This window comes from Hypanus sabinus, unplaced genomic scaffold (assembly GCF_030144855.1).
Source record: "Hypanus sabinus isolate sHypSab1 unplaced genomic scaffold, sHypSab1.hap1 scaffold_575, whole genome shotgun sequence".
Lineage (NCBI taxonomy): Eukaryota > Metazoa > Chordata > Chondrichthyes > Myliobatiformes > Dasyatidae > Hypanus > Hypanus sabinus.
In genome coordinates, this window is record NW_026781436.1 from 262,250 (window position 1) to 282,497 (window position 20,248).

The 20,248-nt window shown below is 42.1% G+C and overlaps 1 protein-coding gene across 1 annotated transcript; it reads left to right on the plus strand.

Moving 5' to 3' along the window:
• Nucleotides 1–5,543: 5,543 nt before the first annotated feature.
• LOC132389452 (N-acetyllactosaminide beta-1,3-N-acetylglucosaminyltransferase 3-like) lies at nucleotides 5,544–6,698 on the plus strand. The gene has a single exon (XM_059961977.1). The coding sequence runs from the start codon at nucleotides 5,544–5,546 to the stop codon at nucleotides 6,696–6,698; it is 1,155 nt and encodes a 384-aa protein (XP_059817960.1).
• Nucleotides 6,699–20,248: the final 13,550 nt, after the last annotated feature.

Here is a 20,248-nt window from a genome sequence, read left to right on the forward strand (position 1 = left end):
ATAAAAAAAATCAACCCTTTAGTAAGCTTTATGTCTATTTGAATAAAAGGAATAATCGCTTTCTCTTGGATTATTTTTTCTCCATATATCAATCAGGTTTAAATCTTTCATTAATGATAAAGTTAGTTTTATTACTTTTGATTTTGTAGCAACTTTAGTTGACCTATCCAAAACTGGATCTAAACAAAAATTATAATCTCCACCTATTAATATTTTATCATGTGCATCAGCCAAGTTCAAAAAAAAACTTCTTGTATGAATTTTACATCATTTTCATTGGGTGCATACATGTTCATAAAAGTCCATAATTCTGAAAAAAATTGACAATGTATAATCACATATCTCCCCACAGGGCTATAATTTTTTATTGAGCTACCCAGCAAAATTGATAATTTTCCTGGATAACAAAGAAAGAAGATTTTTCGTTGACTACCGGAAAGCAGAGAAATTTGTATAAGAATTACCTGATGTCCACGAAGAAAAAAAAAGAAAATATATTAGTGAAGAAAAAAAAGAAAATAATTAATGTCTCTACTCGCAATTAATACACAACTATTTCTTTTTCCTTATAAATGTCTGTCAAGTCCAACCTTGTTTCAGTCTTCATCATTAGTCCACTTCATTTCTATAATCAATTACTACATTTTGTATTTTAATTGGTAAAGATTTATTAACCAAAATTGCAACTCCTCTGGATTTTGAATTAAATGAAGCTACAATGACATTTCCAACCCAATCTCTCTCTAATTTCTTATGTTCTGTTTCTGCTAAATGTGTTTCTTGTAAAAAAGCTATGCCTCCTTTCGTTTTCTTAAGATATGTTAAAACTGTTTTTCTTTTCACAGGCTTATTAATTCTATTAACATTAAAACTTAAAAAAAATAAGTAAATTAATCATTCATAGTGCCTTGGAAACTCTTTAAAATTCTCTATATTGCTATAAGTCTATCGCCAACCATCCAGGCAAAAAAGAAGAAAAATATAAAAAAGATAACTAATATATCAGAAAAAAAATGACTCTACACGTGAATGTACATGACTTTTTTCGCCATGACTGTACACGTGAAACTCGCAGCCGTCGATCACGAGCTCCTCCACCTCCCTTGCAAAAAAAAAGAAAATATATTAGTGAAGAAAAAAAAAAGAAAATAATTAATGTCTCTACTCCCAATTAATACACAACTATTTCTTTTTCTTATAAATGTCTGTCAAGTCCAACCTTGTTTCAGTCTTCATCATTAGTCCACTTCATTTCTATAATTCTTTACTCCTCTTCGTGGACATCAGGTAATTCTTCTACAAATTTCTCTGCTTTCCGGTAGTCAACGAAAAATCTTCTTTCTTTGTTATCCAGGAAAATTATCAATTTTGCTGGGTAGCTCAATAAAAAATTATAGCCCTTTCCCATAAATATTTTTGCACTGGATTAATTCCTTCCGCCTCTTCAGAAGATCGTAACTTATGTCTGGATAATGTCTGCTCTTCTATTATCAATGGCCCATTTCTCTTTTTAGCACCTTGAGCAGTTGCCTTCAAGATCACTTCTTTATCTTGCTCCCTTAAGCATTTTATCAAAATTGATCTCGGATTTTGATCTTGCTGAGGTCTTGGTCTTAAAGCTTTTTGTGCTCTTTCAATTTCAATTACTTGGCTTCCTTCTTTCATTTCCAAAATTTTCGGAATCCATTCTTGAAAGAATTTCATTGGATTTTCTCCCTCTGTACATTCCATAAGACCAACAATTTTGATATTATTTTGTCCACTTGAGTTTTCAAGCGCATCTATTTTTTCCAACATCCGTTTTCTTTTTATTGTCCAGGCTAGATTATTGTCTTGTATCTTATCTATTCTTTCAGTATTTTCTTCCACTTTTACTTCCATTTCTTCAACTTTATTATCCATCTTCTTTTGTTTTTCCACCACATTATCGAGTGTGTTCTTCATCCTTCTTATAGCTTTTAATTCATTTATAATATATATCAGGATATCTTTTATGACTCCTTTAATCTCCATTATCTTTTCCTCTTCTTCTTCCTCTGAATTTCCCAAGGAGTCTGACTCCACTTCCGATATACTTACAGGTTCACTTCTAGCCGTAGTTGGGATTTGTAGTTTTGTTACTTTTGCTGATATCTGTTCATGTTTCTTCGCGCATGCATTGTTCTTGCCGTTTCATTTAGAGACCGCCGACATTGCTGCAAATTCCTGTCCTGCATCAACAGAAGTGCCATGCACTTCGCCGGGAGGAGATCCAACTTGAGTCCGAGGCTTCGCCGATACGGTTAGGCCTTTTCCCACGCCGATTTGCGCAGTCTTCGAAGTAGTAGCTTTCTTCTGTTTCGGTTTAGGAGTCATATCAAAAGATAATCCTGAGTTATTTATAAATAGTTTCTAGTAGATATTTGTTAACTCTTCTTCATTTAAACCTTATTTCATTACTTTTTACGAGGGAGCTGGGTTCCCAACGTCTTGATCCTACGGCAGCACGCGACGTCCGCAGATCTTATTGAATTTTTGAAGAGGTTACGAGGAAAGTTGATGAGGGTAAAGCAGTGGAGGTTGTCTATATGGAGTTCACTAAGGTCTTTGACACGGATGGTTAGTTAGGAAGGTTCAATCGTTAGGTATTAATGTTGAAGTAGTAAAATGGATTCAACAGTGGCTGGATGGGAGATGCCAGAAAGTAGTGGTGGATAACTCTTTGTCAGGTTGGAGGCCGGTGACTAGTGGTGTGCGGCAGTGATATGTACTGGGTCCAGTGTTGTTTGTCATATACATAAATGACCTGGATGATGGGGTGGTAAATTGGATTAGTAAGTATGCTGATGATACTAAGATAGGTGGCGTTGTGGATAATGACGTAGGTTTTCAAAGCTGACAGAGAGATTTAGGCCAGTTAGAAGAGTAGACTGAAAGATGGCAGACGGAGTTTAACACTGATAAGTGTGAGGTGCTACATTTTGTTAGGACTATTCAAAATAGGACAATCATGTAAATGTTAGGGCATTGAGGAATGCAGTAGAACAGGGTGATCTAGGAATAATAGTGCATAGTTCCCTGAAGGTGGAATCTCGTGGATCGGGTGGTGAAGAAAGCTTTTGGTATGCTGGCCTTTATAAATCACAGCATTGAGTATAGGAGTTGGGCTGTAATGCTAAAATTGTACAAGGCATTGCTGAGTCCAAATATAGAGTATTGTGTACAGTTCTGGTCACCGAATTATAGGAAAGCAGTCAACAAAATAGAGTACAGAGCAGATTTACTAGAATGTTACCTGGGTTTCAGCACCAAAGTTACAGAGAAAGGTTGAACAAGTTAGATCTTTACTCTTTGGAGCTTAGAAGGTTGAATGAGGACTTGATAGAGGTATTTAAAATTATGAGGGGGGTAGACAGAGTTGACGTGGATAGGCTTTTTTCCCATTGAGAGTAGTGGAGATTCAAACAAGAGGACATGAGTTGAGAGTTAGGGGGTAAAAGTTTAGGTTTAACACTCCGGGGAACTCTTTACTCGGAGAGTAGTAGCTGTGTGGAACAAGGTGGCAGTAGAAGTGGCAGAGGCAGGTTCGATATTGTCATTTAAAAAAAAAAAATTGGACAGGAACATGGACAGGAAAGGAATGGGGGGTTATGGGCTAAGAGCCGATCGGTGGGACTACGTGAGAGTATGCATTCGACACGGACTAGGAGGGCTGAGATGGCCTGTTTCCGTGCTGTAATTGTTATATGGTTATATGTGAGGTGATGGACATTCAGATGAAGTAGGACTTGTACAGTGAATGGCAAGGCACTGAAACGTGCATAGTTCACTAAAAGGCAGGATTGTGAGAAAAAAAAGCGTTTAACATGCTTGCCTTTATCAGCTATGGTGTAGAGTGTAGGAGCGGGGGATTATTTGCAGTAATATAATTTGTTGTGAGACCACTTTTGGAATATTATCTACAATTTTGCTTACCCTGTTATAGGAAGGACGCTGTCAAGTTGGAGAGGGTGCAGAAGAAATTTACGAGGATGCTTTCTGGACTAGAGGGTCTGGGTTACAGTGAGGCTGGCCATGCTGGACCTTTATTCCTTGGAGAATGAGAGGTGACCTCAGAGGTTTAAAATCATAAGGGGTATTGATAAGGTAGATCGTCATTATTGGAGAGTTGGAGAGCACGAAATGAAAAGTCACAGAGAGAGGAGAGGAGGGGAAAAATTGAAAAGAGACCTTGGGGACAACCTCTGTACACTGAGGACAGTGAGTACCCGGAAGAAGGTACCAGAGGAAGTGGTTGAAGTGGGTTCAACTGCAACATTTAACTGGCATTTGGACATGTACATGGAAGGGAGAGGCTTGGAGAGTTATGGACCAAACTAGACATGTGCGACTAGCAGGGAGGATGCTGTGGTTGGTATGGACCTTTTGAGCCGAATGGCCTGCTTAGCCTGCATTACTCTCGGATTCCTTAATTCTAAAGTGACACAAGTTGCATCCCTGTGCAAATACTTTTACTTGTACACATCGTTCTGCTATCAGTCACTGGTGTCTTTTCAGGGCTCCTGGCATCCAAGGTTTTACACATACACATTGTGGATCATGCAAACTATCTGCCCTGTTCTGCTGTGAGTTAAAATACAATGAAAATCAGATGTTTGCAGTAGCTATGCTAACACGTTACCTTCCCTGCACTGCCATATATTCAGTTACTAATCAATGGTCAATAATACATCATCTTCCATAGTATCAGTAACCTGTGAACTCAATCCGAATGGTGAGCGAGCTGGGACCTTACTCTTCAGAGTAAAGGTGGGGGTGGGGAATTGGGGAGAGGTGATTTGATAGAGGCGTATAAGCTGGTAAGAGGCATAGATAGAATGGAGAGGCAACAACATTTTCCCAGGGTGGAAATGACTAATATGAGGGGGCATAATGTTAAGGTGATTAGAGAAAAGTATAGGGGTTTGTCAGAAGTAGTATTTTTTTAACAAAATGAAAATGGTGGTTGTATGGAATGCACAGCCTGGGTAGTGATAAGGGTAGATGCATCAGTGAGATTTAAGAGGCTTTTAGATAGACACATGGATGAAAAAAATGGACAGCCATTTGAGAGAGTAAGGATCAATTGATCTTGGAGCAGATTAAAAGTTCGGTGCAACATCATGGGCCAAAATCCCTGCATTGTGTTATATTGCTCTATGTCTTGCCCAGCTCAGTTTAAGCCCTGAGAGGAGTGACGAGAGCTGTGAAGCGAGGTGCAATAAACCCTTTGGAATCATATACCTTTAAGGCCCAGAAATAAACTATGTGATTTTCATTTTAATGACAGAGATGGTATCCTATAGGTAGATTTGTTTTTCTGCTGGGATGGAATGCATCAGGTCAATTAAACTTTCAGCAGCTTGTAGGGCTCTGCCTATTCCTTACCTCACCACCATTTTGGGGTCAATATTACAAAGCATTAGTGAACCTCATTACAGTCTAAACTTCCCATTCTTCTCAAGCATCATGTAAATGTAAAGTACTTTGAATTAATCCATATTTTTCTCTACTTCAGGTGAAAGATGAGCGGACATTGGCGATTCTATGAGAAAGTAGTGCTGGGTGTTGTTATTACTCTGAGATTGTTATTCGTGTTCTGGGGTAATGACCAACGTCGAGAGATTGATGTTGCAGAAACTGTTCATCGCAATGATCTGACCAAGGTTGTTACTGGTGATGCAACTGAATCAGTGCTCAAGCCAAAGTGCCACGCGAACACGACATTGGTGCACCTGTCCTCATTTCATCAAGAGAAAGAGCACATTAAAAACTTCTTGATGTATAAACACTGTCGAGAATTTGACATGATTCAAAATGTTCCAGACAAATGTGGTGGTGGAGAAGAATCTCAGAATGTCTTCCTGCTCCTGGTCATCAAATCTCACCCTTTCAACCAGGATCGGCGGGAAATGATAAGGAAGACCTGGGGCAGAGAACGCGAATTCAATGGGGTCCTAATTAAGAGAGTCTTTATTTCTGGTGTCTCTCCTGACCAAAAAGAAAGTAGGAAATTGAATCAGCTGTTAGCCATGGAAAACAGAGAACACAGAGATATCCTACAGTGGGATTTCTTGGATACCTTTTTCAACCTCACCCTCAAACAATACAAGTTGCTGCAGTGGGTCAGTGAATTTTGCCCCAGTGCTAAATTCATCTTCAATGGAGATGATGATGTCTTTGCCAATACCGATAACATGGTTGATTACTTGCTAGACATGAAGGTTCACCAACACCTGTTTGTGGGCCGTCTCATTTATGGGTTTGGACCCAAACGCCAGAAGACGAGCAAGTATTATGTGCCAGAAATAGTGACCACCATCAAGTCGTACCCACCATACATTGGTGGAGCGGGCATACTTATGTCTGTGTATACAGCTCACATCATTTTCCACATAGCCCAAGACCTTGAACTATACCCCATTGATGATGTATTTTTGGGGATGTGTCTGGCCAAGGCTGGACTAGCCCCACACTCCCATAGCGGATTTAGGTCAGCTGGAGTCAGGGTTCCTTCAACCCAAGATGAATCTTTCAATCCTTGCTATTACCGTGAGTTGCTGCTAGTGCACCGTTTTCGACCTTTCGAACTGCTATTGATGTGGGATGCGGTGCATGATGCCAATCTGAAGTGTGCTCGTGCTCCCCAGGAGTCTGCATCCACGGAAAGGACCACATGAGTCATGAGAGAATGTAGCAACTGCTGGAATGTAATGCAGTTTGTGCACATGTGTTAATCAGTTGTTTATGCAATGTAAGAGGTTTAATTCCTAAATTCTATTGGAGTATACATTAATTCATAGAGTTGGTGCCTTTCTACATTCTACAAATGTTTGAAAAGCTGTTAGGTGTCATCACTCAGCCTAATTATTACAGCAGCCATAATGACATTACAATATTGCCAGGAGCACCACAATTTAAGTCAATTGTAAAGTTATTCCAAGTGAGCAGTCCTTGTTGCATTGCGTGCAGATAGGTACAGCATGTTCACTTGGGGCATTTGTATAATAAGCCACCAATAAAATTTTTAGTAACAGTTATTTCTGTGTATTTTCTTCTTGCCGTTTCTTACATGACACTTGCAAAATGTGAAAGAGACAAATGTATTTCTTGGACTGGAACTGTGAGAACAACAAAGAATCTAGATCTGAAATTGTCTCAGGGTTGGAGGAATGGAGAAACTTATGGTCATCACTTCTGTACTCAAATGTCAGCCTGCATTGTGTCTGTGTAACTACATATCAAATAAAAGCACACACGCAGGAGATGGCTTGAACTGGAGTATTTACATTGCAGAGAGGGAAAGAGATCAATGAACATGTGGGGATAACAGATCAATATGCATACATAGACGGCAGTCCATCTGTAGTACGAAGGGAAGTGGCATTAGATTTGGCAGGTGTCTTGTCTAAGACAATGTACTCGGTTGCCAGTGTCATGTTGTTGGTATTGACTCGGTCATCACTGAGAGATAAGCCCGGTAGATTTCACTAGTGGCAACCTGGACATCTGAGATCTGGAGAGGAGGGAACTTCAATAAGGCTCATTGTCCGAGGTGCAGCTCACGGCAGTAATATAGAGCAATCGGTGACCAATCAACTAGTGGCCAATCGGCATTTGGGATTGATTAGTAAGAGCAAATTAAAGGAAGGTGGGAAAAACCCAGTGGCTGTCTTCTGAGTAGAAACATAGAAAACCTACAGTACAATATGGGCCTCTCGGCCCACTGAGCTGTGCCGAACATGTCCCTACCTTAGAACTACCTAGGCTTTACCCACAGCCCTCTTTTGCAAAGCATGTGAGCATCCAGGAGTCTCTTAAAAGACCCTATCTTTTCCGCCTCCAGCACCGCCGCCGGCAGCTCATTCCACGCACTCACCTCTCTCTGTGTAAAAAAAATTACCCCTGAAATCTCCTCTGTATTACTTCCAAGCACCTTAAACTATGCACTCTCATTCTAGCCATTTCAGCCCTGGGGAAAGTCTCTGACTCTCCACACGATCAAGGCCTCTCATTATCTTGTACACCTCTATCAGGCGACCTCTCATCCTCCATCGCTCCAAGGACAAGAAGGCCGAGTTCACTCAAACTATTCTCATAAGGCATGCTCCCCAATTCAGACAACATCATTGTAAATCTCCTCTGCACCCTTTCTAAGGTTTCCATGTCCTTCCTGTAGTGAGGCAACTATAACTGAGCACAGTACTCCAAGTGGGATCCAACCAGGATCCTATATATCTGTAACATTGCCCCTCAGCTGTTATACTCAATCCCACAATTGGTGAAGGCCAATGCACTATATGCCAACTTAACCACAGAGTCAACCTGTGTAGCAGCTTTGTGTGTTCATTGGACTCGGACCCAGATCCCTCTGATCCTCCGCACTGCCAAAAGTTTTGCCTTTAATGCCATATTCTGCCATCATAGTGTAGGGTCTGCGGTCTGCAGTCAGGTACTCAGGATCACTCAGCATAATGTTGCACGAACATTATTAGCAAAACACTCCGACACCAGACGGGTTTCATTTTGTTACAGACAAAAATGCCAGTTTGTACTACAAGTAAACTACATTTCCACATTGGTGGAGAAGTGTGCTGATACCCGTCGCTATCTGTAAAAACTGTGACGAGATGCTAAGGTGTATTCAATATGGACTGTGTCTTTAAAAGGAGAGACAGTTGGTGTACACCGATTCAGAGAGAGAGGGAGAGAGCACCGAGCAGCTCGTAAGTCGCCATGGTTACGGAAGGGCGGGGCTATATAATGGGCAGCTGGCGTTCAGCATATTTGGGATATATTCAAGGTCAGCTGGCTTTTCAGACAGACACATAGAAGGCACGGACAGAAAAACAGAAGAAATAGACACTGGATGAACTTTCAGTGACCACGAAAGGCTGGGTTTTGATCACAGTGTCGGAAAGGGGTGACCGGTGGAATGTTATCGGTGTGTTTAACCTTTGATAGCGTTACTGCGTGAAGGCGGTACTCTGGTGTGATCACAAAACTTTAACAGGAATTCGGAAGGCAACAGAAAGATTGACGACATCAGCTTACTTGGAAAACAAAGCACCTCTCCCTCTCTCTCTCCTCAATTCTACTCCTCTTAATATCACAAACTGAACTGACGTCACTCCTATACCATCGTAAGACTGTATCATTTACCACCTAAGCTGAAGAAGTTTGCGGTTTTATATTTACACACTTACATTTGCATAAACTCCGGTAACCTGTTTGATTTGTCTGGTTTTATATTACGAGATTACGTGGATACTGATAAGTAGTGTTTTGTTTGTAACAATACCAGACTCCAGGTGTGTTCCAATTCTGCTGGTTCTTTTAACCCGTTACTGGGCACGTAACAAACCCGTTCCAACCCCGACATCACACCGCATTTCTGTAAACCCCTTCGACCCCTATAGCACTCGGCATCTCTGCAAAACCTCCATCATCCACCCTGGTGCATTCAGACGACAGCAGACCCGAGAAAGATACATTCGTGTCAGATTGAATGGCTCATGAATCACTGTTGGCCAGAAGAAACTACAGTCTGATCAAGGACAGGGGAAGCAGACAAACCAGTTCTCTCTGTGTCCCCCCCCCCCCCAGCATTTTGTGGACTATGAACTGATTCTTACACTGGAATAATTGAATCAGAGGAACTGAATGTGGACACAGGGAGCTTCAGGTAATGATCTGCTAAACCTGAGACCATTTTCAAAGAAGTCGCCATTTGTTATGTGAAGGGCGTGGACTTTGAACTGATTCTTGACTCTGGGACAATCTAATCAGAGCAATAAACCTGAGACCATGCCCAGAGGAGCAGCTACTTGTTATGTAAAATGCCAGACATATCAAAGAAGCAATCTGTAGTCTCGTTAGACTCTGTCTGGGTTGCCTCATTTAACTGGTTCAGACCAGTCAGGGTGTAAACATACGAATACACAAGGCTGGGCTGGGCAGAGCCAGGTTCAATATGTTGGTTGTAGCTCTGTACAATGATCAGTAACCAGGTGACCCAGGTAGGTCAGGTGACCTTGAGCCAATGGTTTGGTGATCCAATGTTTCAATTGATGAGGAACAATATAAGATTCCGCAGCTTCAGATATGCAGGGGTGATAACTCTCCAGCGGCCAGACCCCAACCATTGCCGAAAAGTAGGGCCACACGGACACGTGGAGATCGGGAACATGAGGATCGGAAGATGATGAGACGCATTGATCGTGTGGATATTCAGAGGCTTTTTCCCAGGGCTGAAATGGTTGCCAGAAGAGCACACAGGTTGAAGTTGCTGGGGCGTCGGTACAGAGGAGATGTCAGGGGTAGGTTTTTTCACTCAGAGAGTGGTGAGTGCGTTGAATAAGCTGCCGGCAACAGTGGTGGAGGCGGATACGATTGGGTCTTTTAAAGAGACTTTTGGATAGGTACATGGAACTTAGTAAAATAGAGGGCTATGTGTAAGGTAGGGACATGTTCGGCACAACTGTGGTCCGAAGGGCCTGTATTGTGCTGTAGGTTTTTTGTGTTTTCTATGTTTCTATGGAAAGAGTTGCCAGCGTAGACTCTTTTCCCGTATAATACCTTTTCTCTTCATTGACTGTTCATGGAGTTTCAAGGTTTCCAGTAGGGTGCACACAGGAAGAGAGTATGTAAATCTACGTGCTTTTAGTAGAAATAATAAAAGATACTTGTTGTTAAATATAGATTCTCTGTATCTCATTGATCAATGTTACAAGGGATGATTCTTGTCACAGTGGCGTCCATCATTAACATTGCCCACTCACAGGACGTGCCCTCTGCACAGTGTTACCATCGGGAAGGAGATACAGAAGCCTAAAACCTCAGGCACAGCGATTCAGGAACAGTTCATTTTTCCGCGCTGCCACCTGTATCTTAGTTTTGCTTTCTCTATATTTATTTATCCTTTATTTCATTGCACTGCTACCATAACGTTAACAATTTCACGACGTATGGCTGTGATATCAAATCTGGTTTTGATTTTTTAAATGTACGATTGAAACCTTTGATTCTGATTGAGATGCAGGGGAGATGTGTTTGATCGAACTTACATTAGTTGAAAGTCTGTCAGAACCTCGTGTACTGTGCTGTAATATTCTATGTTCTGTGTTCGATCGAGCATACCGTATCTTGCTATAGTTAAGCAAGTCGATTAATTATTTAGAGCTATGACGCCTTGCTTGTCCAGACTATTCTCAATGCGTCGGATAATAAAGTGCAGGAGAATTTAAAAAAAGACAATAGGGCGTAAATATCAGTAGCGACCGCTGGATGATCTCGATAGCTTTGCTTGGAAGGGACTCGCCAAGTATTACGTAATGATGAATTGTCCTCGGTGTTCAGACTACACTGGTCATGGGGTATGAAGGGAAGTATCTGGACAAACAGGAACATTAGCGATAGTCAGGATGGGCCAGTGCGTAGTCGGTCATGTCTAACCAATCTCACAGAGCTTTACGAGGTAGTCAACCAGGAGTGCTGTGGAAGGCAAGGCAGTGGATGCCGTCTAACAGGGACTTCAGCCACGATTTTCTCAAGGTTCCGTATGGGAGGATGCTCGAGAAGGTTCAGTCGGTTGTCTTTCACGATGAGGTAATAAATAGGATTAGTCATTGGGTACGTTGGGGAAGCTAGAGTGTGGTAATAGATGGCTGTCTCTCCGACTGGGGACCAGTGATGAGTGGAGTGTCCCAGGGATCGTTGTTGTGCCCGTTGTTATTCTTAATCTATATCAACGATCTGGATAATCATGTCTTTATCTGGATCAGCAAATTTGCCGATGACAGCAACATTACGGATGTAGTCGACAGTGATGAAGAATACCGGAGCATGAAACGTGATCTGGACCAGCTGGAAAAAAGGGGTGAAAAATGTCAGATCGTATTTAACGCAACAAGTGTTAGATGTTGCCCTTTGGGCGGACCAGCCAGGGTTGGCCTGACACAATGAGAAATAGGACACTGAGGAGTACGATAGAACAAACGAATCTGGGAATGCAGGTTCATAATTCAATGAAAGTTGCGGCACAGGTAGACAGGGTTGTAAAAACAGATTTTCCCACATAGACCAAAGTACTGAGGACAGGAGTTGGGACGATATTTTGCTGCTGTTTTAGGCTTTATTGGGGCCTAATTTGGAATATTGTGTGCAAAAAAGATGAAAATATTATTAAAATAATGCAGAAAAAAATGCACGGCTATTGCCGGGACGGACTGAATGTTTTTGATTAAAAGGAAAGATTATACATGTTAGCAGTTTATTCCTGAGCGGGTAGAAGACTGAGGGGAGATTTGATTGAGGTATACAACATTATGAGGCGTATAGAGAGTGTAAATGCAAGCGGGCTTTCTCCACTGATATCGGGCGAGAATACAACTGACGATCATGGGTGAGTGTGAAATGTGAAATCTTTAAGGGAAACATGAGGGGAAACTTTTTCTCTCAGAGGGTGGTCAGAGTGTAGACAGTGCTGCCAACACAAATGGTAATTGAGATTCCGATGCCAATCTTTAAGAGATGATTGGAGAGGTACATGGATGAGAGGGATACGGATGGCCACGGTCCGGGTGAGGTCGATGGCAGTAGGCAGTTTAAATAAATCCTCACTGACCTGACGGGCTGGAGACCCTGCTTCTGTGCAATGGTTTCCTATGGCTGTCTGACTGTGTATCAAGGTTAGAACTTCAGTGTCACACAGCACCGACCGATCTAGAAAGTCGGTGATACTGTTCGATCCCTCTGTCCTTGCAACACTGAGGTAATTTGGATGGTTATTCTGTATTCTCCAATTGCCTGCGATGGTATTGAAGGAAGACAAGTGTGAGCCTGATTAATTGCTTTGCCTTCGCTGCGTTTTTAGTTTGTGTAGTTTTGTATGTTTCATTTATTATTGATTTCAGAGGGAGACACGGATTCCACACCGGCCATGAGGATTCAGGGTTAAATAGATCGAAATATGAGCGTATCTACACCCGATATGCTAAAACCACGATTCAGAGGTAAATTGGCATTTGGATAAATTGGTGTGTACTTGAATTGGGAATTCGGATTGGCATTTTGGACGGCTGGTTCTTTTAATAAGCAGCAGAAGCTGCTGCTGAGCACTTTGAAATGCTGGTTTTAAATTGTAGGGCTCCATTGGAAAAGATGCTTTGAAGTCATTGTAGCATTTGCCCTGTAATATGTAAATGACAGGTCAGTTTAGAAAACGCGCTGGTGCAGTCAATCACTCAGCGATTTGCTGGCATCTTCAGCCCTAATTCCATTTATTATCCAGGTGCTACGGTGTGATCAGATTAAATCGATTATTTCCTCAGCCCTATTTCTGAGAGCACTGGTAACTGCAGACTCGCAATAGAGTTGTAAAGTGCAGCAGAATTTCGACTCTGCTTGAGGAACACGGCTGCGCTATGTCTTCCAGCCAGAATTCACTCTATCTACTACATCATCTGCCTTCGTGTTAGGAAGCCAATTCTGAATCAAAGCAGCCAGGTTTCCCTGGATCCCATGCCTCCTTGCTTTCTGAATGAGTCCACTGTGGGGAAACTGATCAAACTCCTGACCATGTTCGGATTCATCTGTTTGTTTTACTTACACTTTTTCAAATAATTCAATCTGGCTCATAAAGGACAACATGTTGTCTCTCCGTAGCCAGACTACGTTTCTCCAAATAGTCGTAAGATCCTCCTTCAATAATCCTCTCCAGTACTTTACCCACAACTGATGTAAGACTCCCTGGTCTATAATTCCAAAAACAATCCCTACTAACTTTCGTCAACAAAGGAACAACATTTTCTACCCTCCAATCATCTAGTTCTACTTCCGTGGCCAGCGAAGACACAAATATCCTGTCCAAAAGCGCAGCAATAACCGAGATCGCCTTCCAAAATTACCTGGACTATATCCCTTCCGGCACCGGGGAATCATCTATCATAATGTTTTCCAAGTTTTCAGCGCAGCCTCTTTCTTAGCGTCGGCATGTTCTAGCATATCTGCCTTTTTACGCTGTGTTCTCATTGATCAATGTACTCAGTGAGGAGCTTCACCGCCTCTTTGGACTCCAGACACAAGTATTCCTCTTTTACCTCTGATCTGCTCACACTCTCTCCAGTCTCCTCCTGTTCTTCACAGTGCAACTCATCAAGGATTTTTCAAATCCCCCCTATAAGTCTTTTAAGTCCATTGTTAAATTCCTTCCTGTCTACATTGTGACTCGCTGTAGCATTACCTGATCCTTTCTTCCTTTTCTGTAAGTATCGTTCTTTCTTCCTCTTGACGTGTTGTTCCAACTTTCTTGTCTCCCAGGGTTACTTTACACTGTCATCCTTTCCCTGCGTCACTCAGACAAGCCTATACTGAACCCCGTGTCAGTGCTCCCTAAACAATCCTCACATATCTGTTGCGCAATACCCTGAGTGCATCATTTCCCAATGTAAGTTCCAAAGCTCCTGCCACGGAGCACCACAAATCACTGACTCCCAATTAAATAGATCCCATGCTCCCTGGTCCTAACTCTGTGCAAGGTAAATGTCGGGGAGTTCTCCCTGTTGTTCAGAAATGCGGACCCGCGGAAAGATCTTCACGACCCGTTTCCTTTTCTAATATCAGATCTGGTATGGAAAGTTCGCCAGTCAGCCTTTCTTCTTATAGAAACATGAATCCTTCCTGAACACAACTGAGAATTTATGCCATTCCTAAACATTGTACCTTGGGTAGGTGCCAAAGACTATTAGGGAAGTTGTCGTTGCCCGTGCCAATATCATGGCTCATGTCCAGGTTCCACTTCCCGGTCGGTTCCTCACTGATCCCGTTGCGTTTTTTTTTGTTGATCTGGTGGGCGGCTGTACAGAATACTCCAGATGGGGAGATCGCGACCATTTCAAAAGGGAGAACAGAAACAGTGTTCGTCTCCCAGTCTATTAAAAAACGAACGCACCACGTTGTCCTCCCTTTCTGCAGCTGTGATACTGTCCCTGGTTTCCCATCGCACTCCCTTTACAATCTGTTACCCGACCCTGTCCATTTTTAAACATGTAAATCCCAGACATTCATGAAGCCATCACTGTCCTAGTGACAGTCGAGTGTCTGTGATAGTTTGGAACATAATTCAACCAATTTAACAACCACGCCAGCAGCATTGAACGTTTGTATTGCTACCTACCTGAACTGTATGGGGCAAACAATCTTCCACCAATTTTGCAATTTCCGGATGACCAGGATGAATTCCGGATGAATTTATGACAAATTTCCCAAATCTGTTCATTGTAAAAGGACTTTATTTGAAAACTCCGCTGACATACCATTAGACACGGGCGTTATCTACACAATGGCCATTTAATGTAAACACATACTTCATTCCATTCCTCAGCTCTTCTCTGAATTTCCTCTGTGTCAGTGTATAGATACAAGTATTGGTGCACATGCTGAGAAATTGTAACATGAACCCAAGTTGTTGTAGGATGTATACCGGGGAACTCAAATATCTGTCCTGGTAAAAATAGTTTTGTGTTTGCCTTTTCAGGGAATGGGCTACAGAGGGCATGCACAATAATATGAAATTAGCTGATATAGAAAACAACAAACTCATCGAATTTCTGCGTTTTTCCACCTCGGTGTCTTTTTGATTGTCGATGCTGTGCCGAAGCCTTCTGCGGACTCTATTTGCCACAACGATATGTCTTACGGTTAACCCGTTAAACACCAGGATTAAGCCGATTGGTAGAAATGGTGTTAAAATACTGTATAGTAATGTGTACCCTCTCCACACGGGTGAAGTAACGTATTCATATGTGCTGATGCACCGCCACGGCGTGTTGTCAATGATGACGTAAGGTTCAATGGCAAAGTAAAACGGGACACATTTCCCGCAGCTCACGATAACCACCGTTGCTGTTCTCTCGGTGCAGTATCGCTCCCGCAACTTTCGGCAACATATTGCGATGAAGCGATCGAAGGTAAAACTGACCGTGAACCAAACAGAACAGTCCGTCGTTACTTGGACAAATACAAGTGTCACAGCCCATACAGGAGTGATAAGCAGGAATCTAGAATAAATGTAGATATTGTTGGTCTGTTCCACTAAAGCAGCAACAATAACCACCATCAGATCCGATGTTGCCATTCCGACCAGGTAACGGGTAATGCATTTGGAGAGTCCGCATTTTCCAAGAGATAGGATCACAATCGCCGTTAAATTAACTAGAAGAAATTTGGAATCAATATAAAAATATGGTCAGCAGCAACTCTCTGAATGCCTCCATGGAGATGGTCTGTTTGGAACTGGAATGCGGGCGTCCAGTGTGTGCGGTCTCCGTTACTGCACTCCGGCTGAAGGACAATGACGGATGTGAGTGTCAGTGGATTGGCGACCTCCCCACAGTTTAGAGCAAAGAATCTGAGATCCACGACTCACGGACCAGTGAATGGAAGATCGTAAACAAACAATTTCCATTATTAGGGGCGAAACAATTGAAGGGTTTGTTTGTAGTGGCGACAAAGTGGAATCAAAAGATACAAAACACAAATTATCATTTACTGACTTACAGAGGAACAGAACGACGTCTCGAAAATAGACTGGACCATCATTTAAATAAGCTGCCACGTTGTTATAAGGTTGAAGTGTCTGCACTGATAGGGACTCGGACCTGGAAAAGCAGAGACCAGCATCACTTCAGAAAACCTAGCGAGATGAAATCATGAAACAACAATATCGGCACCAGTGTAATTGACAAAAGAAGAAAACACTGCGATTAGAGTATGGAAAATGAAAATAAAATCATTGGATGCCTGAACCCTCCATTCCGGAAACACGTTTCAGCCGACGGTAGCATCTGTGCTCAGTAACAGTGCGGATACCGCAGCAGAGTAACGACGGCACCATACATAAAGTGACCAGCTCCGGCATCTTACCGGGGACACCGACCGCTACAAGTGTGGGATAGAAAATTCCCGCGATGTAGTAAATCGTCGAATATCCCATATTCCGTCAGAAGCAGCGTTCAGTTGTACGGAGCGTTTCAGCTGCTCAGATGGACTGGTGATCGGTTTAGCGGACTTTTATTGAGGAGAGAGCAATTCCCCTGAGGCAATTAACGTGACTGTCACGTCAGGGACATTAGTGACAACCAACTGCAAAAACACTTACGTTAAACTATTTTTACTCACTGTTCCCGTGTCATTAATTTGACTCCTCACGGGACATTGCAATCTATGTTCTTTAAAATAAAATATGATGTGAATTTTCCATGTTATCTTCCATGATTCCTGGCTTCAGGGATTTAAATAGTTTATTTTTTTTTAAATATCTGTGTTACTTTTAAAATTGGTAATCATCTTGAAGTCGATTTAAATTGTAACAGTCGACGGAGTACATTTACTTCTGAAATTGAGGGAAGGAATTTGTTCTGGCTGGTGAAATGGAGAACATTTCTTTATTAAAGGGGAACATCCGTTCATCTTTACTTTCATTTGTTCCAGTTATTCCGGGGGTTTGATTGATGAAAATCACAGTGACAGCTGACCTGTATTACAAAAACACTGCACGTATATTCCTCCAAACACCGTAGAAGATCCATAGTGATATTCCAGAGACCTGTGATCAAAAAGGGAAATGGTCTTCGGGAAATTAGCAAGGGATGTGGAGAATTTGAAGAACAATGTTTTCCTTCGCACACATGGGCCGTTTTATAGGAACCTGACCTCTGCCAGTCAATGACCTGACCACCCCATACCCGTAACATGCGATGCAGTCTATTTAACTTTAAAAATACTCACACCTGCCACGATTCCACCACCATTTCTCCATTCATTCTCTGTCTGAAAAAAAAGTAGCAAGTAGAAATCTGTGAACAATCCGCAGGTTCCCAGGCTGTTCTATTATTTTCCACGAAGTTGTATTTTTTTCTCCTGATTTACTGTCAGGCATTTTGCCTTTCCAGCGTCACGATGTGTATGTGCAGAACAGCGGATGTGTTCAAGCTGTCAATTACACTTCTTCCCGCTCCTGCAGTGCGGTTCTCGCACCGATGAGCAGCCCTCGGTTTATTGGAGAGAGTCTCATCACTCCGTTTCCATCGTGGAAATCATACTAATGTGTGGCTCTTCGTTCACTCCAGAAAGTATGAACACTGTCTTAAAATTTACCCACCGGAAAGTGAATCATCTATAACATTACCGGTTGAACTCCATCTGCAACTTTCCAGCGCTGTTCTGCATCCTGTCACTGTTCTGTTGCAATCTGTGACAACCTTCTATACTGTCCATAATTGCACCAACCTCCACATCATTGAAAATACAATAATCTATCCTTCCACCTCCTCATCCAAATCATTCAAGAAAACATAAATGCCGAGAATCTCTGTAGGACACCTGTCAACAACATCCAGGGAGAAAACGCTCCATCCACAACTATTCTCCTGTGGGCGTCAGTTCTGAATCCATCAGCCAACTTTCCCTGGATACCAAACCTTCTGACGTTAAGCATGGTCCTATCAAGGATGACTTTAACGTCTTGTTAAAATCCATTCATATCAGATCAATTATCCCCCACTTTATTTGCAGAAGACAACGTAACAATCACGTTCTCCCATCTGTTTCTCTCTTCTGTTGTCTCCGTCTTTAGGCAAGTGCGAAGATGTGACCTGTCCTCATCCTCTGGGTACAAAGTGAAAGTGATTGCCCAGCTCATTGAGGGAGCAGCTGCTCCTTCATCCACGTAACCTTCGATTGCCTGAAACATAGTTATGAGGAGTATCTCATCTCGGACCAGAGCATCCCATTGACAATATGTTTTCCGGAACTCAGCTACTAGAGGACATTGACTATCTCCAAGGGGTTTGAGTTGGTTAATATGATACCAATCCAACGTATTTGGAGCAGTTTGAACTCGATATACTGCTGGACTGGCTCTGTCAGTGATGTCATATGTCCCGACAATTCGCGAAGCTGTAAAGGGGGTCGGCTGATGTACAGACATTATAAACTTCTGTCCTATTTCCTTGTTTGCCCTTGTTTGCTTTGCTGCTTCTTCCGTCTCCTATTATGCGCGGCAACATAATGGGCCTCCTCAATAGAGTCAATTAATTGCTATTTGCATTTGTCCTTTCCAGTGCCACTATACTCGGCTGATGATAAATCTAGCCCAAACGAACATTCTAACTCTTTCATTTTAGCTAACATTGTCATTAAAATTATATTCATCCATTTAACAATTGCACTGCATTGTGGTCGATGACAGATACCAACTGTGTTTTAACCCAAACGGTTTCATTACATTTTGGATCACGTGTGCGGTGCAGAGGCGACCATGATTGATTCAAGAGTGCTTGTCAATTGCCAACGGGTAAAAACTCTCTCCAAACAAAATCTTGGCCGTAACATCAGCGGTTTTCATTATCTATTTGTGTATAGATGAAGAAGCCTCTACACACTTGGTGAAAACATCCACTATTTCGAGGGTTTATTTTAGTCCACCAGGGGATGGAGATAAAAATCAACCAACATAATCCTGTAAAGTAACACATATTCCTTCTACGGAGCATATCTTAAAATACTTCTATAGCCAATTCATCTGGTTTATTACTGGGCACAAAACAAGCAATTCTTGCAATAATGGTGTACATCCCCTCGCAAATTCGGCTATCAACACAGATTCTTCAGCTTTTCCATTGTTCTATCTGCTCCTTGATGCCCACAAATGTCATGGCAACAATACATAATCTGGAACCACAAATCTACCATTATTAAGCACAATCCCATTCTGTGCCTGTATCTCTCGACACTCCACCTACTCTTCAGAATCCTCTCCCCTTTGTACATTTTCTAACTCCTGATCCTGTTGCTGTGTCATGACTAACTCTATATGTATACAGTTTCGTGGTTTCTCTGCCATCGCTATCTCTAGATGTGGATTCCATTTCATCATCCAACTTGATTCTAGTTTGGCGAACTCACCAGCCTTGTTGCTCCCTTCCGGGGATGTCTTTAACTGAGCCCTCAGCTTTTTTCATCCATCATTGTTTCCTCTTGCCTTCTCAAATATTTACTCCATCAAGGGAGCTGATGGTAAAGGTTTACTGTCTATTGAGATATTACCTCCAGCTTCCCAAAACGGTAAATATTCAGTCAAAGCACATGCGTATGCAGTGACTCCCATCTGGTTCGTAGCCCGCAGTAACTCACTCATTCATGAATTTATCTAAGCTTCTGATGGAGACAT